This window comes from Leuciscus leuciscus (assembly GCF_965113295.1).
Source record: "Leuciscus leuciscus genome assembly, chromosome: 7".
Lineage (NCBI taxonomy): Eukaryota > Metazoa > Chordata > Actinopteri > Cypriniformes > Leuciscidae > Leuciscus > Leuciscus leuciscus.
Genome location: NC_138731.1, coordinates 45888006 through 45912608, shown reverse-complemented (window position 1 = coordinate 45912608; position 24603 = coordinate 45888006). Strand labels below are relative to the sequence as shown.

Genomic DNA, 24603 nt, shown 5'->3' with positions numbered 1-24603 from the left:
AATGATATTCTTCCTTCTCCTCTTTTTCTTCCTCTCCTTGTGTAGAATCAACTGTTGTGTTGGACGAAGAATATTCAATAAGTGCTTCACTTTTTGTGGTTTTGCTTTCATTTATGAAGAAATCGGAGCAAAACTTTCACACACCCCTGACATTGTTTTGCTTAATCTCTAGTACAGAAACTCGTCCCTAGAGAAAAGGGATGAAAGTAATGTTGTTCCTCTTTATTGTGGTGTTTCAGGGACAATATTGTTGAAATTAAATATAATTTATACAATAACAACAATTCAGGATAACAGAGCTGAGAGTTTGTAGTTGAGTTATATAATCACTTGCAGAATCAAAACAAAGACAGATTCAGAACAATCTTGTTTGTAAGATAAAGGGGAAGTTATGTTTAAATATATTCACTCTCACTTTTGTCTGTACTTTTTTGTGGTCTATAACATTGGTCAGTAACACCTGTTCTGCTAGAAACACAGGCTCTGTACTACGTGACAAGCCAGACAAAGTACAGAACAACCAGCGTCGAAGGACAAAAACAATTCCAGGTCTGATGAAGATGGTGAGTTATTGAATATTTGCTTATGATTTCCCTCATATAATGATTATGTGTCAAAACAAAGATGCTAGTGCAATTATTATTGTGAGGTCCAAAAGGAGAAACCTACATTTAATTACATGGAAAAAAGGAAACAAAATAACAATGGATAAACTAAATTAAAAATACATTTTAAAAAAAGGAAGGTTGCACCAGGATGTGATGCCGTCCATATAAAGTAATCATATTCTCAAGTGGTCTAATACAGGCTTCCATATTTTGCAAACGCAATGTTTGTCTTATTGTGCAAGCTTGTATGTTCATGAAAAATTTTATTTCCTGAAATAATGTTTTATATTTTGTTATATTCATATATATATATAGAAATATGGCTAAAATATATAATTTATTTAATAATAATATATATATTTTGACATTTTGTAAACTGATACCCCCTGGGGGGTGTATTTGTAAATTAGTTACTGTAAATATTCCACAAAAATCTGAAGCAGCATATCTGTTTTCAACATTGATGATAATCATAAATGTTTCTTGATCATCAAATCATCATATTAGAGTGATTTGTGAAGGATCATGTGACACTGAAGACTGGAGTAATGATGCTGAAAATTCAGCTTTGATCACAGGAATAAATTACACTTTACTATATATTCACATAGAGAACAGATGATTTACACTGGAATAATATTTCACAATTTTTACTGTATTTTTTATCAAATAAATGCAGCTTTGATGAGCAGAAGAGACTTCAACCTCAAACTTTTATACGGTTGTGTATGTTGTTCTTAGTTTAATTTTATTATGCATTTTAAAACATACACTGAAAAGAAACTATTTTTCACTCATAAATTCAATCTAAATTAATTACAAAGAAACGGCAAGAAAGACATTGAATTAAACAAAATTCAAAGACTGAAATAGTATTTCATGGAAAACACACACACAAAAAAAGGTTTTTATTCACAACATTTTTACTGTATTTTTACTATGGACTTTTTTTTACTGTATTTTTTACTGTCTTCCTCCCTCTTTCAGGTGTCAGAGAGGATATTAACGATCTTTGCCGGTCTCATCTCAGTGAGGGTTGCAGCTGAATGGTACCCCAAAAGTCTGAAGTGTGACGTTTCTCCGGCGAATAACGGGACCGAGGTCAGCGTCAACTGCACTGAACGAGACCTAACCGAAGTTCCTCTGGGAATCCCAACGAATACCACCAACCTGACACTAACCATCAACCACATACCCCACATCAGGAACGATTCATTTCACGAACTGCACAACATCACCGAGATCGACCTCCGATGCAACTGCGTACCGATCAAAGTCGGTCCCAAGGATCGCGTTTGTACCCAGAGCGTGACGATTGACAACGGCACCTTCTGGAAGCTAAAGAACCTCAGGTCGCTCTACCTGGATGGAAACCAGCTGTCCAGCATTCCCAAGGGCCTTCCTCCCAACATAGTGCTTCTGAGTCTCGAGGTCAATAGCATCCATTCAATTCTTAAGGAGAATATGACAGAACTGACTAATATCCAAAGGCTGTATCTCGGCCAGAACTGCTACTTCAGGAACCCGTGCAACAAGTCGTACTACATTGAAAAGGATGCGTTTGTGCAGCTTGACAAGATGACTTTGCTTTCTCTGAAGTCTAACAACTTGTCCTATATCCCACACCAACTACCATCAAGCCTAAAAGAGCTGTACCTTTACAACAACAATATTCAGACAATAAAAAAGGAGGACTTTCACAACCTGACAGAGTTGGAAACACTGGACTTGAGTGGGAACTGTCCACGCTGTTATAATGCACCGTTCCCATGCACTCCATGCCCAAATAATGCTCCCCTTCAGATACATCCGGACTCCTTCAAGACTCTGAATAACCTAAAGACTCTTCGACTTCATAGTAACTCTTTAACGAATATACCTTCGAAATGGTTTCAAAACCTGACGAGACTTAGTCTTCTAGACCTCTCGAGCAATTTCTTGGCTAAGGAGATAACATGCACCTCTTTTCCTTCTTTGTTGCCCTATCTAGAAGAGTTGGATCTGTCTTTCAACTTCGAGCTTCAGGTGTATCCCACATCTCTCAACCTTTCAAGATCATTCGACCAGCTTATATCTCTAAGGGTCCTAAGAATCAGAGGGTACGTGTTTCAAGAACTTAAGCTGGAAGACCTCAAACCATTGACTGAATTGAACAACCTGGAATTCATTGATCTCGGCACAAACTTCATAAAAATAGCGAACCTCAGTCTCCTGAAGAAGCTGAAAAGCTTCAGAATCATCAACTTGTCCGACAACAAAATCTCAATGCCTTCTGAAGGAGAATACGAGACTTCACTGTCTAACCGCAGAGAAAAACAGTATGGTTCCCCAATGTCGCAAGGTGCCCAGTACCACAATGGAGAAGTGAAGGATATCCACTATTTCCTCTATGACGAATATGCGCGCAGCTGCAAATACAAGGACAAGGAACTCTGGATTACAAGTCCTTTCAACAACGAATGCAGCTCCTTTGGAAAAACGTTGGATATTAGCAGGAATAACATCTTTTTCCTTCATTCCAAATTTCTAGATCTTGAAGAGCTGAGGTGTTTGAATCTCTCTGGGAACGCCATGAGCCAGAGTTTGAACGGGTCTGAGTTTGTCCGGTTGAAGAATTTACAATACCTGGACTTTTCCGACAATCGTCTGGATTTGATGTTCTCCACAGCGTTTCAGGAACTGAGCAGCTTGGTGGTTCTGGATATCAGTCGTAACAGCCATTTCTTCGTAGCTGAGGGTTTAACTCACATGTTGAACTTTACAAAGAACCTGGTTAAGCTGAGAAAACTAATCATGAACGACAACCAGATATCCACATCCACGAACACCGAAATGGAGAGTTTTTCCTTGGAACATTTGGAGTTTAAAGGCAACCGCCTTGATATGTTGTGGAGGGATGGAGACACGAGGTACGTCAACTACTTTAAGAAACTGATGGCGTTGAAGACTCTCGACGTTTCTCGTAACAACCTGAACTTCATCCCACAAGGGGTTTTCGAAGGTCTTCCAGAGACCCTCACAGAACTCTACATCACTGAAAACAGGTTGAAGTCGTTTAAATGGGAGGGTCTTGTGTACCTTAAAAACCTACAGCTGTTAGACCTCAGTGGGAATTACCTAACGGATCTTCCCACGTGCCTGACTAACTACACTAAATCAATCCAAACTCTTGTCCTACACAGCAACAAAATTGCAAAACTGCCTCGGGATTTTCTAAAAGACGCATTCAGTCTCAAGATCTTGGATTTGAGTTACAATCGCATCCAGTTCATCCAAGAATCAAGCTTCCCGGAAAACGTTATTGACCACTTAGAGACCTTATACTTGAACAATAACCGGTTTGTGTGCTCTTGCAACGCCACGTGGTTCGTCCGATGGATCAACCGCACCACTGTGAACATCCCGCGCCTCGCGACCGACGTAACGTGCTCATCGCCGAGTGCCCAGAAAGGTCAGAGTGTCCTATTCCTAAACGTCCAAGCCTGCCAACACAACTCCCTGTCAATCATTTTGTGTATATTTCTGACCTCTGTGATTCTCAGCATTCTCACGCTCACCATCTCTAGCCATCTTTTCCTCTGGGATGTGTGGTACATCTACCACTTCTGCTTGGCCAAACTCAAGGGATACCGAAGACTGTCCTCCAACAGCACTGTCTACGATGCCTTCGTGGTCTACGACACGACGGATCCGGCCGTTCACGAGTGGGTCACGCAGGAGTTACGCATTCACCTGGAAGAGAAAGGTGATCCACGGATGCAGTTGTGTTTGGAAGAGCGGGATTGGGTGCCTGGTTGTCCTCTTATTGAAAACCTTTCCCAGAGTATTCAGCTGAGCAAACGCACCGTTTTCATCCTGACGGGACACTATGTCAAAAGCGGGAGCTTCAGGACAGCCTTTTATATGGCCCACCAGAGACTCATGGACGAAAGGAATGACGTTATCGTCCTGATATTCCTGGAGAGAATGCCTTGCCACTCGAAGTACCTCAAACTGAGGAAGCGACTGTATAAAAAGTCAGTCCTGGAGTGGCCGAGGAATCCTCAAGCGCAGAGATACTTCTGGTTCAGTCTCAGAAGCCTGATGTCGACCGAGAGGCAGCAATACAACAAACTCTTCCAGGAGACTCTGTGATTGAGACACAATCCAAAGCTTCAAGACCACAATCAAACCTACAGTCAACCCACAGTTTATTCACACACCTTCAACATTTCTCACATTATCACAGTTTATTCGCTGTAGTTTAGAAAATGGTAATGAAATATGAGCAGAACTCAGTTGATATTTGACTGGTTTTGTCCGTCCTTCTGTTAGACTGTCTCACACATGAATTATGTTGAATATCTGTCAGCTGTTAAATTTAACTACACAATTAGATAATACCAGTTTAGCTCAACCAATCACCAAGCAATGCTTCATTTTGTTCAGTCTGTGTGTAAAAAGAGCATTAGCAATTAAAGACAAAACACTTCAGCAAAACATGATCAGCTCAAAGTGTCTTTATCAAATGTCACTGGTAGTCACTGTATCAAGAATATTTGGGTATAATATGTCACAGTTTTCTTTATTTTGCTCTCCTCACTTACATAAATGAACTATAGTGTCCTGCACACACTAGTGAAACAATATGAAACATTATATCTGGTGTCTGAATAATTTTTGGTTTGACTGTATAACCTTTCATATGATGTTGATTTGATTCCGTTGTATTGTACGTGTAACTATAAATAAACACAACCACTTCTTTAGTTAAAGTTCACTGACGAATGCACTTTCATTTCTGGGTATTTTGGCATACTTCTGGAAAGTTGTAACATGCTCAGACTAAAACCAATTCTCTTTTATTTTTTTATGTGTGCAGATTTTATGACCACATATTAATATTAAATATTTAAATAATAATAATTCATATTATTATTATTATTATTAAAACAGCATTTTGCCAATTATTTTATGGGTGTAGATTTCATGACCACATAAAGAAAAATGAAATAATTATTGTTTACATTGTTTTAATTATTATTATTATTGTTATCAAAAAATAATAAATTACTGTTGTTATTGGTCAAACTCAAGGAATACAGCTGGCAGTTTGATTAATAACAATAATAAGTTTTATAATATTATTATTATTATATTCTGCTTGGCCAAGCAAATGTGTAATAATAATAATAAGAATATATTCATATTTTTTAGATAGTAGTAGTTTTATACTAATCTAAGTAATTGTATGCTTATGTTTTTTTTCACCTAATCAAGGTTGTTGTTTATTGTTTATGTTATAAAAAAATTTTGTCTGAAATGACAATGTGTTTTATTCTGTCCTCCAAATAAAAATTCCAGAATTTTGAATATTTCCATTTTTCTAAGAATGGGTTTTCAAATATCATGCCAACAGATCAATGTACACTTTTAAGTATATTTCAGTTTTTGGAAAAACGAAACACTGAATCATCTGTGTTTCCCCGGGTCTCCACAGACGAGTTAAACAGGGTCCCGAGGGAAAGTGATTAAAAGTGAAAACCACAGCAGCGTGTCCTCGCCTGAACTATGAGGTAACGAAACAAAAACTGTACTGTATACTCTTAGATACATATATACATACAGTTTAAGTAGCCTTCTATTTTAACCCTTCCGGAAGCTCTCGTTCATCTATAGCTAAAATAACACTGCAAAAACAGATTTTTATCTCGTTTTTCAACACAAATATTTCAACATTTTTAAATCAAGATACATTTACTGGAGAAGCAAAATGACTGAAGATGTTGAGTCTTGTTTTCTGGGGAAAAAAAATCAAATTTAGTGAGTTTATGCTTAGAAAAATAAACATGATTTAAAGTGGGAAACACGGTTATTTTTCTGACCACAATTTTAATGCATAAACTCAATAAATGTTGATAATTTTTCAGAAACCAAGTCTTAACATCTTCAGTCATTGTTCTTCTCCAGTAAATGTATCTTGATTTAAGAATGTTTGGATGTTTGTGCTGGAAAACGAGACAGAAACACTGAGGAAGAACATCATTTTATTTGCCATCCCCAGTTTATCATGCTGGAAAAATGTTTGCATTGATGTGTCAGATATACATGTGCTAATAATATCAAAAAGAGTTTGGGATTGAAAGTGTTGAAAGCGCCCCTGATTCAGTTCTAGAATATATATTTTTAGAAGTTTCATCAAAATCACAGTGGAAATCCCCATTATTCTAGTGATAGAAATACTAATTCTGCCAAAGCATTAGAAAAAATACTAATATTATTATAATTTCCATGTGTGTAATTCTGTGGCTCTAGTGTCACCAAACAAAACTGCTAAAAATAACAAACTGCTTTGCACAGTGTTTCACTTTTATAAGGAAATGATTGACTTACAGTGACTCTGCATTTTTACAGTAGATACAGGAAACTATACGTACCACTGAGAGATTCTTAACACTTGACCTTTAAAACACCTCATTCTTACACAGGTTCCCCAAAACACAGCATCTACAGACACATAACTGTCCATGCTGAGCGCAAACATGATGTTGAGGAAAACAGGAATGCATTTTGAAATTAAATTATGATGCAAGGAAGGTCTTTTCCAGTTTCGATCTCTGAAGTAGAGCCTCTACCGTACGTAGATGTGCATGTGATTTGTTCAATCATGTCCCTGAGAAGAAGGAACAATGTAGGCAGAACTTCCTCTCTTATAATGGAAACTTTGTGCATGGCTGCACTGATCCACACCGACCAGTGAGATATGACCAATGAGACATCAAACAAATGACTCTCATCAAACCATTGTGACTGTGGTGATTACACAGAAACGGAGCGGTTTATATCAGTCGGTGGACTGGCAGCTGGCGAGGACACGCGGCGTGTAGAGGTCTATTAGTGTTAAAATAGTTTAACAGTTAAACCAAAACTTCCTGTTTCCTAAATGCAACTGTGTGAACCACCAGTGTCTTATTCGCTTATTTGGGGTTTAAGCATTGCATTGGTTGCACAGGGACATTGCTACCATGGTAAGAAACTCTATTTATACAATTATTATTTATTGTATGTACACTGTAAAAAAGTCGCTCTCATGCATTTAAGTACAATCAACTTGGATGTTTAAGTCATATCACTTTAAATTACATTAAACTGACTTAAATGAGTTGAATCTTGTATAACTTGATGTTGGGGTGATTTTTGGTTTTAACGAGACAAAACATTTTATTTTTTTTTATGCATATGCTGTTGTTTATAGTGAAAGACAAATGCATTTTATGCACATATAAAATGCATTGCTTTAATAAGGAATAATGTTTTGGTAACACTTCACAAAAAGGTTCCATTAGTTGTTGTCAATTAATGCATTAACTGGCAATTTCTTACAGTTTTGTTTTTTTTCCACTTTGGTACAGTTTTCACAAGTATTCATCATGTAAAGTCCCCTAAATGATTTAGTCTATGACACAATGAATTTAATATTTTTTGTGAAATATGCTTTTTTTTATTTTTTTTAAGTCGACTTTAAAAAGTGCGTGAATTAGAGTGAATGGAAATCAATTAAGTTATATTGTATTATTATAAAGACTAAATGCTACTAGCACAGCAACAAACTTGTTACTGAGAGTTATTGCTCAATGATCAAAGCAACATGCTTCAGAATATTAATAAATGCAGTTATTCACAATCTATAACCATAAGCCCTCCTCTTCTGCACAATGGTAACGATCAAAGCTTCAACATAACAGAAACCTTTTCAAATGTCAAACATAACTGAACATTAAACATTGACAGATGTTTCCCTACACATAAAATAACACTGAATTTCAATATTTACTCTTCATTTCCAGCCATGTGCAAAGCATGCTGGGAACTAACTAATGGTGTCTCTAAATAAAACCAGCATAATTGAACTAATTTTCTTCAAATAAATAGGTAGCCTTTTTTCCTTAATTTTATCCGCTTAATCGGTTCCTCAATTCAAGCCTTTCCTTAAAAAAAGAAAATTAATAAAAAATTCTTAAAAATTAAGAAAATGTATCTCTTGGTTTTATTAGTGAAATGTTCTAAATTTTCTCTATACAACACAACAATTTTCTTCATAAATATACACAATATTTTTAATTATCACCTTCATTTATTTAAGGAAAATTACAAGACCCATGATTAATTTTTTACAGTGCACACACACACACACACACACGCACACACACACACACACACACACACACACACACACACACACACACACACACACACACACACACACACACACACACACACTTGCGCACACTCACTCACGCACACACTTTGAACATAGTGGTGGTTAAATCTAAGATAATCACTTATGTAAAAAAGTGTCAAGCAAACATGTTCTATAGAAACTATGTCTATAGAATCAATATCTATAGAAATCTACAGATGTACCGAAATGATTAATTGATTAACCAGTAAATAAAAGTTTGATAGTAAGAGCTTTATGAAAGGCAGTTGATGATGATGATGATGATGATGATGGTCGACTTTCGGTCACTTTATGAATGAATGAAACATTTATATAGACGAAACACTTTTTGTGAAGGAAAAGGATACTTTGTGATTTTGTGTAACTGTAATAACATAATAAAAAAAATATATATATATGCTGAAATGTTTGAAAAAGGTGCATGATCTGTTGTGCTATTAGTGTACTGTAACAGTAAACTGTAATCCTGTAGCAATAATATTTATTAATAATGAATAATTAATATTAGCTAATACAAATACAACTGTTCCTAGTTAATGTTAGCTCAGCTCCATTAAGAAATATCAACAGAACGTTTTTATTTTTATAATATTAATAAATGTTGAAATTAACATAAGATTAATAAATTAAGTATTTTTCATTGATAAACTGCAAAAATGTTCTTCCTCAGTTTTGTTTTCAATTCTTAAATCAAGATACATTCACTTGTGAAGCTCGAAAATTAAGTGAGTTTATGCTTAAAACAATAACAAATATCTGCCAGTGGAGTCAGAAAAATAATCTTAATTCAAAGGGAAAACAAGATTATTTTTAGTAAAAAAGACTAAAATTCATTTTGCTTCTCCTGCAAATGTATCTTATTTTAAGAATATTTAGAGATTTATTTTACCTATAACTAGGTACAACTACTTTAGTTAACATGAACTAAGAATGAACAATACTTCTACAGCATTTATTAATCTTACTTCATATTAATTTCAACATTTACTAATACGTTATTAAAATCAAAGGTTATATTTGTTAACATTAGTTAATGCACTGTGAACTTACATGAACAATCAATGAACAGCTGGATTTTTATTAACGAACATTAACAGAGATTAATAAATACTGTAATAAATGTATTGCTCATTGTTAGTTAATACATTAACTCATGTTAACTAATGGATCCTTATTGTAAAGTGTTACCGATTTTGTTTTACCTGTAGATCAGAATCTTATTGTGATTGAGAGCTTCCTGATAGAAGGCTACTAATGTACACAGTATCAGTAAATATGTATCTAATAATAGAGATACATTGTAGTCATGTTAACTAATGGAACCTTATTGTAAAAGTGTTACCAATGTCTTTGCGCAATGTCATTTAACAGCTCTTTGTTTCATATTCCCACAGGTGATCAAATTAGAAGTCTGGCTTTTTATGATATTGAAGATCTCACTAACCTTGTGCCAAATGGACGTGAGGACCCTGAAGACTCAACCCTGCGACATACATGAGAACAAAACCGAGATGACGATTGTGGTGAACTGTCGTGGACGTGGACTCAAAGATGTGCCAGCGCTCGTAAGCAACGCCACCAGCCTTGACCTATCGGAGAACAGGATCAAGAACTTAACATCGGGAGTTTTCCGACACCTGGCGAATCTGACCGTTTTAAATCTGAACTGGGTGAATAATAATGGTAAGGTTGTTATCGCTGACAAGGAGTTTTTGAATTTGACCAAGTTACGTAAACTGGAGCTTAACGGCGTCAGTCTAAAGTACGTACCAAAAAAACTTCCAAAAAACCTGTTGGAACTATCGCTTGATGTGAACAAGATCACCTCGCTAAACTCGACATCCTTTGTACATGTGCCAAATCTGTCACGTCTTCATCTTTCGAAAAACTGCTACTACTGGAATCCTTGCTCAAGATATTATCGCATAGAAGACGGAAGTTTCTCAGTCCTGACGAGATTGAAAGATCTTACTTTGTCGTACAACAACCTAACTCAAGTGCCCAGAGGATTACCGGGGTCTTTAACGACTCTTGAGCTCGATTCAAACAGAATTGCGAACGTCGGAGAGCATGATTTCCAAGGACTCGACAATCTGACGTGTCTAAAGATCCAAGGAAACTGTCCACGGTGTTATAATGCTCCGTATCCATGTGTTCCTTGTAAGGACGGTTCTATTAAAATCCATCCACAAGCTTTTTCCAACCTTGGAAATCTGCGGATTCTGTATCTCGCAGGGAATTCAATCACATCCATAGATCCCAGTTGGCTCGCCAACATTTCGCAGCTTGAGGAGCTCAACCTGTCATTCAATTTTTTGTCCCAAGCTGTTATAGCGGATGGTTTTTTGAGTAATCTGCCACTGCTAACCAAACTTGATCTTTCATTTAACTTTGCCCTTAAGACATACCCGGAGACGGTTAAACTATCGTCCAGCTTCGCAAACTTGACCTCTCTAAGGAAGTTGCACATTCGAGGTTTGGTGTTTCGAGAAATCAAAGAGGAGACCTTCCACTCTCTGTATGGCTTACAAAATCTCTCTGTGCTGGATGTAGGGATAAACTTCATTGTGCGTGCAGACTTGAAAATATTTGAAAAATTCCAACACGTGAAACTGCTCTATCTTTCGGAAAACAGATTTTACCCGGTGATCGTAAATATGGACTTGGGAAAAGATGCAGGCGTTGTTTTCAAATACCCATCCCTCTCGGTGCCAGAACCTACCCCTAAAGATCATTCTTACGATGTTCCAAAATTTCTCGTGAAGCCAGAGTGCTACGCCACCGGCCGAGTGTTGGATCTCAGTCGAAATAACCTATTCCTAATTTCTCCGCAACAGTTTGAGAGTTACGGGAACATATCTTGCCTCAATCTCTCCATGAATGGCTTTGCCACAGCTCCTAATGGATCCGACTTCACATTGCTTCCAGGTCTCAAATACCTAGATTTGTCCTACAACAAAATTGATCTGGCGTACGATCACGCCTTCCAAGAGTTACAGAGTCTTGAGGTGCTGGACCTTAGTTTCAATGACCATTATTTCACTGTTCCAGGCGTGACGCACAATTTGAATTTCATCCAATATTTGCCCTCTTTGAAGGTGTTGAACATGAGCTCCAATAAAATCAAAACATTAACCACCAAAACCATCTCAAGCGCGTCTCTTCAAGAGCTGCAATTCCAGTGCAATAGTCTTGGCAAGATGTGGAGGGACAATGACAGATCCTACGATAGGCTTTTTGCAAACTTGACCAATCTGACTTATCTCGATATAGCCTACAACGATATTGAGAGAATCCCTGATAGAGTTTATATGCTTCTTCCCAGAAGCATTCAGAAGTTGCGATTAAGCCACAATGGACTGGTGAACTTGAACTGGACAATGCTGAGACATTTCCCAGATCTCCGAGAGCTCATTTTAAATAACAACAAGATCTTTCAAATATCAAGTAATTTGTCAGTTGATGTTCCCTCTTTAAAGTTCCTCGATCTCCAGTCTAACCATATATCTAAGCTCTCCGGTGGATTTCTAAAGGGAGCGGTAAACCTTAAGGAGCTTGATCTCAGTCACAACAAGCTCATAACTGTCAACCAGTCCTCGTTTCCACCTGGAACCGGGAATTACCTGAAGACGCTGTGGCTCAACGGCAACCCGTTCCACTGCACATGCAACCTACTTGAATTCATTCTGTGGATTTATAAGACCAATGTGAAAATCCCTCGATTGGTGACCGGAGTGACGTGCGCCATGCCAGAACAGAGAAAAGGTGTTCCTGTAATAAAATTTGACATTAAAGAATGCATCGATGACCAATTGGCCTTTGTAGCGTACTTCCTCTCCATGGTGTGCATTATATGCACCACTTTCATGGCTGTCGCTATGCACCTTTTCTACTGGGATGTCTCCTACTTATTCTACTATTTGAAAGCCAGATTCACTGGGTATCAGCACCTGAGCTCTGACAGCTGCCTCTACGATGCCTTCGTCACCTACGACACCAAGGACGAGCAGGTCAAGTCAGCCTTATTTCTATAGTGCTTTATATTATTATACAGATTGTTTCAAAGCACCAAGCCCTAAAACATATCTGCCAATGGGGTTTGAAAAATAAACTTAGAGTTAGTTCACCCAAAATTGTCCCTCCCAAATCCATAACTTTCATTCATCTTCGGAAAACAATTGAATTGAATTTTTGATGAAATCTGAGAGATTTCTCTCCCCCCGTTGACAGCCATGCAACTTCCACTTTGACGCTTCAAAAAGTTCATAAAGAGATCGTAAAACTAATCCATATGAATTGAGCGGTTTGGTCAAAATTTTCTGAAGAGACACAATCGCTTTATATGATGAATAGATTTCATCTAGTCTTTTATTAACCACAATGGTTTTTGCTGAAGCTCAAATGTGATGCATAACACGAGAATGAACCTCATTGGTTCTTTCTGAAGCTCAAACGTGATGCATAACACGAGAATGAACCTCATTGGTTCTTTCTGAAGCTCAAACGTGATGCATAACACGAGAATGAACCTCATTGGTTCTTGCAGAAGCTCAAACGTGATGCGTAACACGAGAATTAACCTCATTGGTTCTTGCTAAAGCTCAAATGTGCTTTTAACACAAGAATAAACCTCATTGGTTCTGTTGAAGCTCAAACGTGCTTTTAACACAAGAATAAACCTCATTGGTTCTTGCAGAAGTTCAAACGTGCTGCGTAACACATGGATTAACCTCATTGGTTCTTGCTGAAGCTCAAACGTGCTGCGTAACACAAGAATAAACCTCATTGGTTCTGCTGAAGCTCAACAAGCTTTTAACACAAGAATAAACCTCATTGGTTCTTGCAGAAGCTCAAACGTGCTGCGTAACACGAGAATGAACATCATTCGTTCTGGCAGAAGCTCAAACGTTCTGCGTAACACGAGAATTAACCTCATTGGTTCTTGCAGAAGCTGAAACGTGCTGCGTAACACAAGAATGCACCTCATTGGTTCTTGCTGAAGCTCAAACGTGCTGCGTAACACGAGAATGAACCTCATTGGTTCTTGCTGAAGCTCAAACGTGCTGCGTAACACGAGAATGAACCTCATTGGTTCTTGCAGAAGCTTAAACGTGCTGCGTAACATGAGAATGAACCTCATTGGTTCTTGCAGAAGCTCAAACGTGCTGCATAACACGAGAATGAACCTCATTGGTTCTTGCTGAAGCTCAAACGTGCTGCGTAACACGAGAATGAACCTCATTGGTTCTTGCAGAAGCTCAAACGTGCTGCGTAACACGAGAATGAACCTCATTGGTTCTTGCTGAAGCTCAAACGTGCTGCGTAACATGAGAATGAACCTCATTGGTTCTTGCAGAAGCTCAAACGTGCTGCGTAACACGACAATGAACCTCATTGGTTCTTGCTGAAGCTCAAACGTGCTGCGTAACACGAGAATGAACCTCATTGGCTCTTGCTGAAGCTCAAACGTGCTGCGTAACACGAGAATGAACCTCATTGGTTCTTGCTGAAGCTCAAACGTGCTGCGTAACACGAGAATGAACCTCATTGGTTCTTGCAGAAGCTCAAACGTGCTGCGTAACACGAGAATGAACCTCATTGGTTCTTGCAGAAGCTCAAACGTGCTGCGTAACACGAGAATGAACCTCATTGGTTCTTGCTGAAGCTCAAACGTGCTGCGTAACACGAGAATGAACCTCATTGGTTCTTGCTGAAGCTCAAACGTGCTGCGTAACACGAGAATGAACCTCATTGGTTCTTGCAGAAGCTCAAACGTGCTGCGTAACACGAGAATGAACCTCATTGGTTCTTGCTGAAGCTCAAACGTGCTGCGTAACAAGAGAATGAACCTCATTGGTTCTTGCTGAAGCTCAAACGTGCTGTGTAACACGAGAATGAACCTCATTGGTTCTTGCAGAAGCTCAAACGTGCTGCATAACACAAGAATGAACCTCATTGGTTCTTGCAGAAGCTCAAACGTGCTGCGTAACACGAGAATGAACCTCATTGGTTCTTGCTGAAGCTCAAACGTGGTGCATAACACGAGACTGAACCTCATTGGTTCTTGTTGAAGCTCAAACGTGCAGCGTAACACGAGACTGAACCTCATTGGTTCTTGCAGAAGCTTAAACGTGCTGCGTAACACGAGAATTAATCTCATTGGTTCTCGCAGAAGCTCAAACGTGCTGCGTAACACGAGAATGAACCTCATTGGTTCTTGCTGAAGCTCAAACGTGCTGCGTAACACGAGAATGAATCTCATTGGTTCTTGCTGAAGCTCAAACGTGCTGCGTAACACGAGAATGAACCTCATTGGTTCTTTCTGAAGCTCAAACGTGCTGCGTAACACGAGAATGAACCTCATTGGTTCTTGCTGAAGCTCAAACGTGATGCGTAACATGAGAATGAACCTCATTGGTTCTTGCTGAAGCTCAAACGTGCTGCGTAACACGAGAATGAACCTCATTGGTTCTTTCTGAAGCTCAAACGTGCTGCGTAACACGAGAATGAACCTCATTGGTTCTTGCTGAAGCTCAAACGTGCTGCGTAACATGAGAATGAACCTCATTGGTTCTTGCTGAAGCTCAAACGTGCTGCGTAACACGAGAATGAACCTCATTGGTTCTTGCAGAAGCTCAAACGTGCTGCGTAACACGAGAATGAACCTCATTGGTTCTTGCAGAAGCTCAAACGTGCTGCGTAACACGAGAATGCACCTCATTGGCTCTTGCTGAAGCTCAAACGTGCTGCGTAACACGAGAATTAATCTCATTGGTTCTTGCTGAAGCTCAAACGTGGTGCGTAACACGAGAATGAACCTCATTGGTTCTTGCTGAAGCTCAAACGTGGGGCGTAACACGAGAATGAACCTCATTGGTTCTTGCTGAAGCTCAAACGTGCTGCGTAACACGAGAATGAACCTCATTGGTTCTTGCAGAAGCTCAAACGTGCTGCGTAACACGAGAATGAACATCATTCGTTCTTGCAGAAGCTCAAACGTGCTGCGTAACACGACAATGAACCTCATTGGTTCTTGCTGAAGCTCAAACGTGCTGCGTAACACGAGAATGAACCTCATTGGTTCTTGCAGAAGCTCAAACGTGCTGCATAACACGAGAATGAACCTCATTGGTTCTCGCTGAAGCTCAAACGTGCTGCGTAACACAAAAATGAACCTCATTGGTTCTTGCTGAAGCTCAAACGTGCTGCGTAACACGAGAATGAATCTCATTGGTTCTCGCTGAAGCTCAAACGTGCTGCGTAACACGAGAATGAATCTCACTGGTTCTCGCTGAAGCTCAAACGTGCTGCGTAACACAAAAATGAACCTCATTGGTTCTTGAGAAGCTCACACGTTCTGCGTAACACGAGAATGCACCTCATTGGTTCTTGCTGAAGCTCAAACGTGCTGCGTAACACGAGAATGAATCTCACTGGTTCTTGCTGAAGCTCAAACGTGCTGCGTAACACGAGAATGAATCTCATTGGTTCTCGCTGAAGCTCAAACGTGCTGCGTAACACAAAAATTAACCTCATTGGTTCTTGAGAAGCTCAAACGTTCTGCGTAACACGAGAATGCACCTCATTGGTTCTTGCTGAAGCTCAAACGTGCTGCGTAACACGAGAATGAACCTCATTGGTTCTTGCTGAAGCTCAAACGTGATGCGTAACACGAGAATGAACCTCATTGGTTCTTGCTGAAGCTCAAACGTGCTGCATAACACAAGAATGAACCTCATTGGTTCTTGCAGAAGCTCAAACGTGCTGCGTAACACGAGAATGAACCTCATTGGTTCTTGCTGAAGCTCAAACGTGCTGCGTAACACGAGAATGAACCTCATTGGTTCTTGCTGAAGCTCAAACGTGGGGCGTAACACGAGAATGAACCTCATTGGTTCTTGCTGAAGCTCAAACGTGCTGCGTAACACGAGAATGAACCTCATTGGTTCTTGCTGAAGCTCAAACGTGCTGCGTAACACGAGAATGCACCTCATTGGTTCTTGCTGAAGCTTAAACGTGCTGCGTAACATGAGAATGAACCTCATTGGTTCTTGCAGAAGCTCAAACGTGCTGCGTAACACGAGAATGAACCTCATTGGTTCTTGCTGAAGCTCAAACGTGCTGCGTAACACGAGAATGAACCTCATTGGTTCTTGCAGAAGCTCAAACGTGCTGCGTAACACGAGAATGAACCTCATTGGTTCTTGCTGAAGCTCAAACGTGCTGCGTAACATGAGAATGAACCTCATTGGTTCTTGCAGAAGCTCAAACGTGCTGCGTAACACGACAATGAACCTCATTGGTTCTTGCAGAAGCTCAAACGTGCTGCGTAACACGAGAATGAACCTCATTGGTTCTTGCTGAAGCTCAAACGTGCTGCGTAACAAAAGAATGAACCTCATTGGTTCTTGCTGAAGCTCAAACGTGCTGCGTAACACGAGAATGAACCTCATTGGTTCTTGCAGAAGCTCAAACGTGCTGCATAACACAAGAATGAACCTCATTGGTTCTTGCAGAAGCTCAAACGTGCTGCGAAACACGAGAATGAACCTCATTGGTTCTTGCTGAAGCTCAAACGTGGTGCATAACACGAGACTGAACCTCATTGGTTCTTGTTGAAGCTCAAACGTGCAGCGTAACATGAGACTGAACCTCATTGGTTCTTGCAGAAGCTCAAACGTGCTGCGTAACACGAGAATGAATCTCACTGGTTCTTGCTGAAGCTCAAACGTGCTGCGTAACACGAGAATGCACCTCATTGGTTCTTGCTGAAGCTCAAACGTGCTGCGTAACACGAGAATGAACCTCATTGGTTCTTGCAGAAGCTCAAACGTGCTGCGTAACACAAAAATGAACCTCATTGGTTCTTGAGAAGCTCAAACGTGCTGCATAACACAAGAATGAACCTCATTGGTTCTCGCTGAAGCTCAAACGTGCTGCATAACACAAGAATGAACCTCATTGGTTCTTGCAGAAGCTCAAACGTGCTGCGTAACACGAGAATGAACCTCATTGGTTCTTGCTGAAGCTCAAACGTGCTGCGTAACACGAGAATGAATCTCATTGGTTCTCGCTGAAGCTCAAACGTGCTGCGTAACACAAAAATGAACCTCATTGGTTCTTGAGAAGCTCAAACGTGCTGCATAACACAAGAATGAACCTCATTGGTTCTCGCTGAAGCTCAAACGTGCTGCATAACACAAGAATGAACCTCATTGGTTCTTGCAGAAGCTCAAACGTGCTGCGTAACACGAGAATGAACTTCATTGGTTCTTGCTGAAGCTCAAACGTGCTGCGTAACACGAGAATGAATCTCATTGGTTCTCGCTGAAGCTCAAACGTGCTGCGTAACAAGAGAATGAACCTCATTGGTTCTTGAGAAGCTCAAACGTGCTGCGTAACACAAGAATGAACCTCATTGGTTCTTGCAGAAGCTCAAACGTGCTGCATAACACGAGAATGAACCTCATTGGTTCTTGCAGAAGCTCAAACGTGCTGCGTAACACAAAAATGAACCTCATTGGTTCTTGAGAAGCTCAAACGTGCTGCATAACACAAGAATGAACCTCATTGGTTCTCGCTGAAGCTCAAACGTGCTGCATAACACAAGAATGAACCTCATTGGTTCTTGCAGAAGCTCAAACGTGCTGCGTAACACGAGAATGAACCTCATTGGTTCTTGCTGAAGCTCAAACGTGCTGCGTAACACGAGAATGAACCTCATTGGTTCTTGCAGAAGCTCAAACGTGCTGCGTAACACGAGAATGAACATCATTCCTTCTTGCAGAAGCTCAAACGTGCTGCGTAACACGACAATGAACCTCATTGGTTCTTGCTGAAGCTCAAACGTGCTGTGTAACACGAGAATGAATCTCATTGGTTCTCGCTGAAGCTCAAACGTGCTGCGTAACACAAAAATGAACCTCATTGGTTCTTGAGAAGCTCAAACGTTCTGCGTAACACGAGAATGAACCTCATTTGCATATTCTTTGACACAATTCAGCATAACATATGGTTATAAAAATAAAATAACGTTCTGGGAAGGTTCTTTTTAGGTTGCAAAGTTTTGGTGATCGAAGATGAGTTTTAGGGGATAGAATTATAGACTACAGGGGGACTTTAATAAACTGTATCCGCAAAATATACTTTGTTTATGAAAAATTACACAATTCAGCATAACATATGGTTATAAAAATACAAACTGCTGGGAACGTTCTGGGAAGGTTCTTGTTAGGTTGATAAAAAATAACCTAGAGAACATTCCTAAAACGTGTACCAAAAAAACTCAAACAAATGGGAACGTTCTGTGTTTGCTGGGACGTCACATAAAAACTATGAATAAGTAGCTCTATAGAAGACAAAAGTGTGGTTATTAAAGGGGTAGTTCACCCAAAAATGAAAATTAGCCCATGATTTACTCACCCTGAACTCATCCTAGGTGTAAATGACATTCTTCTTTCAGGCGGATACAATCAGAGTTATATTAATAAATGTCCTGGCTCTTCCAAGCTTTATAATGGCAGTGAATGACTGTTTCTGTTTTGAAGTCCATAAAAGTGCATCTATCCCTCATAAAAGTTTTAAATAAGGACATTTTTCTTACACAAACATATGGAAGTTAGCTTCGCTTCAGAAGGCCTTAACCCCCCGGAGCCTGTGGAGCACTTTTATGATGGATAGATGCACTTTTATGATGGATAGATGCACTTTTATCATGGATAGATGTACATTTTTGATGGATAGATGCTCTTTTATGATGGATAGATGCACTTTTATGATGGATAGATGCGCTTTTATGATGGACAGATGCACTTTTATCATGGATAGAGGCACTTTTATGATGGATAGATGCTCTTTTATGATGGATAGATGCACTTTTATGATGGATAGATGCGCTTTTATGATGGACAGATGCACTTTTATCATTAATAGATTCACTTTTATCATAGATAGATGCACTTTTATGATGGGCAGATGCACTTTTATGATGGATAGATTCACTTTTATCATGGATAGAGGCACTTTTATGATGGATAGATGCTCTTTTATGATGGATAGATGCACTTTTATGATGGATAGATGCGCTTTTATGATGGACAGATGCACTTTTATGATGGATAGATGCACTTTTATGATGGACAGATGCACTTTTATGATGGACAGATGCACTTTTATGATGGATGGATGGATGGATGCACTTTTATGATGGATAGATGCGCTTTTATCATGGATAGATGCACTTTTATAATGGATAGATGTACTTTTATAATGGATAGATGTACTTTTATGATGGATAGATGCACTTTTATGATGGATAGATGTACTTTTATAATGGATAGATGTACTTTTATCATGGATAGATGCACTTTTATAATGGATAGATGCACTTTTATAATGGATAGATGCACTTTTATAATGGATAGATGCACTTTTATGATGGATAGATGTACTTTTATAATGGATAGATGTACTTTTATGATGGATAGATGCACTTTTTTGATGGATAGATGCGCTTTTATGATGGATAGATGCGCTTTTATGATGGACAGATGCACTTTTATGAAGGATAGATGCACTTTTATGATGGATAGATGCACTTTTATGATGGATAGATGTACTTTTATGATGGATAGATGCACTTTTATGATGGATAGATGCACTTTTATGATGGATAGATGTACTTTTATGATGGATAGATGCACTTTTATGATGGATAGATGCACTTTTATGATGGACAGATGCACTTTTATGATGGATAGATGCGTTTTTATGATGGACAGATGCGCTTTTATGATGGATAGATGCACTTTTATGATGGATAGATGCGCTTTTATGATGGATAGATGCGCTTTTATGATGGATAGATGCACTTTTATGATGGACAGATGCACTTTTATGATGGACAGATGCACTTTTATGATGGATAGATGCGCTTTTATGATGGACAGATGCACTTTTATGATGGATAGATGCACTTTTATGATGGATAGATGCACTTTTATGATGATAGATGCACTTTTATGATGGATAGATGCACTTTTATGATGGATAGATGTACTTTTATGATGGATAGATGCACTTTTATGATGGATAGATGCACTTTTATGATGGATAGATGTACTTTTATGATGGATAGATGCACTTTTATGATGGATAGATGTACTTTTATGATGGATAGATGCGTTTTTATGATGGACAGATGCGCTTTTATGATGGATAGATGCACTTTTATGATGGATAGATGCGCTTTTATGATGGATAGATGCACTTTTATGATGGACAGATGCACTTTTATGATGGACAGATGCACTTTTATGATGGATAGATGCACTTTTATGATGGATAGATGCGCTTTTATGATGGACAGATGCACTTTTATGATGGATAGATGCACTTTTATGATGGATAGATGCACTTTTATGATGGATAGATGCACTTTTATGATGGATAGATGTGCTTTTATGATGGATAGATGCACTTTTATGATGGACAGATGCGCTTTTATGATGGATAGATGCACTTTTATGATGGACAGATGCGCTTTTATGATGGATAGATGTGCTTTTATGATGGATAGATGCACTTTTATGATGGACAGATGCACTTTTATGATGGATAGATGCACTTTTATGATGGATAGATGTGCTTTTATGATGGATAGATGCACTTTTATGATGGATAGATGCGCTTTTATGATGGACAGATGCGCTTTTATGATGGATAGATGCACTTTTATGATGGATAGATGCACTTTTATGATGGATAGATGTACTTTTATGATGGATAGATGCACTTTTATGATGGATAGATGCACTTTTATGATGGATAGATGTACTTTTATGATGGATAGATGCACTTTTATGATGGACAGATGCACTTTTATGATGGAAAGATGCACTTTTATGATGGACAGATGCACTTTTATGATGGATAGATGCGCTTTTATGATGGACAGATGCACTTTTATGATGGATAGATGCACTTTTATGATGGACAGATGCACTTTTATGATGGATAGATGCACTTTTATGATGGATAGATGCGTTTTTATGATTGACAGAGGCACTTTTATGATGGACAGATGCACTTTTATGATGGATAGATGCACTTTTATGATGGATAGATGCGCTTTTATGATGGACAGATGCACTTTTATGATGGATAGATGCGATGCACTTTTATGATGGATAGATGCGCTTTTATGATGGATAGATGCACTTTTATGATGGACAGATGCACTTTTATGATGGATAGATGCGCTTTTATGATGGATAGATGCACTTTTATGATGGATAGATGCACTTTTATGATGGACAGATGCACTTTTATGATGGATAGATGCGCTTTTATGATGGACAGATGCACTTTTATGATGGACAGATGCACTTTTATTATGGATAGATGCGCTTTTATGATGGACAGATGCACTTTTATGATGGATAGATGCACTTTTATCATGGACAGATGCACTTTTATGTTTTACTTCAAAACATAAACAGCCACTCACTGCCATTATAAAGCCTGTAAGAGCCCAACATTTCTTAATATAACTGTTTGATTGTATTCGTCTCAAAAGACACCTAGGATGACTTGAAGGTGAGTAAATCATGGGGTGTGTTTCATTTTTATGGGTGAACTCTCACTGTAAGCTCAGCTCAGTGACGGTGTGGATGTTGCAGGTCTCCGACTGGGTGCTGAATCACCTGCGGGTGCAGCTGGAGGAGCGAGGCGAGCGCTTTCTTCCGATCTGCCTGGAGGAACGGGACTGGCTCCCCGGCTCTCCGGTCTTGGACAGTCTGACCCAGAGCATCCAGCACAGCCGCAAAACCGTGTTCGTGCTGACCGAGGGTTACGTGACCAGCGGATCCTTCAAGCTGGCCGTGTTCCTGGCCCACCAGCGCCTCCTGGAGGAGAACGAGGATGTGATCGTGTTGCTGCTCCTGGAGCCCGTTCTTCAACACTCGCATTTCTTGCGTCTGCGCAGACGGTTGTGTTCCCGAAGCATCCTCGAGTGGCCCCGCTCCTCGTCCGCCGAGGCCTGGTTCTGGCAATCCCTGCGCAACGCCGTACGGGTCGACAACCAGGCCATGTACAGCGACCTCTACAGCCGATACTTCACCACCAACTGATCTTTGTAGAGGCACTGATCCTCAACAACCCCGTCCCCATACCCGTGTGGCTCTGATCTTCAACCATATGGAACTGGATCATATTCTGAATGTTCTGATCCAATCTGACCTGTAATGCTGCCTGAATCATAATAGGTGACTTGACCAAGCAGATGCGTGAACTTGATCTGAGCTGCGGAAACACAATTAATATCATGCAAAATTGATGTGCAGAAGTGATGACCCCCTGCGAGATCCATAAACCATCAAAATATGAGGAAAATATACAGTTGCCGACACTTCACCACCAGGTGATCTTTGTTGAGGCACTGTGTTGCATAAAGCACCTTAAGTTTTTCTCTTAAGTATGAGAATAAACCATCAAAATATGAGGAAAATATGGTAACACTTTACAATAAGGACAAAAATGACGTCGCACAATTTGTCATGTTTCATTGCGTTATTATCACAAATAAAACAAGCACAACTATGCAATATGACTAAAATCTTTAATAATAATTGAATAAAGAGTGAAGATGTTGATTTTACTAGGCCGGACGTCACTTTTATACTGTACATGAAATTTCAAGCATGACTAGAAGATTAATTATTCACTTGGTCACTGATTATTGAGTTTTGAACTTTTTTTTTTAAAGGCAGAAACTCACTCTATGATCAGGAAGTCAAACGAGATTTAACTCAATTTTTAAGTCAGTTTAATTATAGAAACAAGCTGATTCAACTTTTAAGGCAGCAACTGAACTTAAATTTTAAAGTTGTAAATAGGTGGAAGTTTTTACACTGTAAAATGTAAATTCAAAATATTAAAACAAAATCTCTTTCTCTTTTCTTCAAAGATATGCAAACAAATGAACATTTCACAAGGAGCATCTCTAGTTTTCATAACAAAATGACAAAAAGACAGGAAATTTTATGTATGATAAAATTATACAGTTCATATATATATATATATACATATTACACGTATACATTTACAATAATGTTTAATTTGTTAACATTAGCTAATACGTTAACATGAACATGAACTAACTCAAGAATTTATTAATCTCAGTCAATGCTAATTTTCTAATACATTATTAAAATCAAAGAATTATCAGTGAATATTATTTAATATTCTATAGAATATTAAATAATATTCACTGATAATTCTTTGAAATACATTATACATTATTTCAAATATTGAAATACAGTGTATACACTAAAAAAAAAAAATGTATTGTTGGTTTAAATAAAATAAACCTGGTTGCCTTGAAATGTTAAGTTCATCAAAGTTAATACAAAGATTGGTTTAATCAACAGAAACTCAAATGTTATGATATCTGAACCACATAAACTAAGTTGATTTGACAAAAGAAAAAAAAATGGATAAATCATGAAAAAAATATTTTACATGAAACTAAAAAACAGTTGTATTTTTATTAACTAACGTTAACAATGATCTATAACTATAGTTTAACTATATCATTAACTAATGGGACTTGATTGTAAATGCTGTAGAACTAAATTAATCCTTCACTTGGTCACTAATGTTTTAATTAGTTTGTTGCCATTTATTTCACCTGTTTATTTTATATCTAAGGCAGAAACTCACTTGTACAATCTTGTAAAATGTAAATTTAAACTATTAAAGTTATTTGCAACACCA

At 38.6% G+C, this 24603-nt stretch overlaps 2 protein-coding genes across 2 annotated transcripts; one reads left to right on the top strand and one right to left on the bottom strand.

Moving 5' to 3' along the window:
- The first annotated feature begins 97 nt into the window (after positions 1–97).
- LOC309503097 (toll-like receptor 7) lies at positions 98–24603 on the top strand. The gene is made up of 4 exons (XM_082175785.1): positions 98–563; positions 1596–4739; positions 10224–12839; positions 22509–24603. The coding sequence occupies exons 1-4, from the start codon at positions 555–557 to the stop codon at positions 22956–22958; spliced, it is 6219 nt and encodes a 2072-aa protein (XP_082031911.1). The 5' UTR covers positions 98–554; the 3' UTR covers positions 22959–24603.
- On the bottom strand, positions 12846–22502 carry LOC309503268 (uncharacterized protein). The gene is made up of 5 exons (XM_082175983.1): positions 20377–22502; positions 18651–19575; positions 17686–18193; positions 13611–17379; positions 12846–13508 (listed from the first exon to the last, which is right to left on the bottom strand). The coding sequence occupies exon 4, from the start codon at positions 16160–16162 to the stop codon at positions 13631–13633; it is 2532 nt and encodes an 843-aa protein (XP_082032109.1). The 5' UTR covers positions 16163–17379; positions 17686–18193; positions 18651–19575; positions 20377–22502; the 3' UTR covers positions 12846–13508; positions 13611–13630.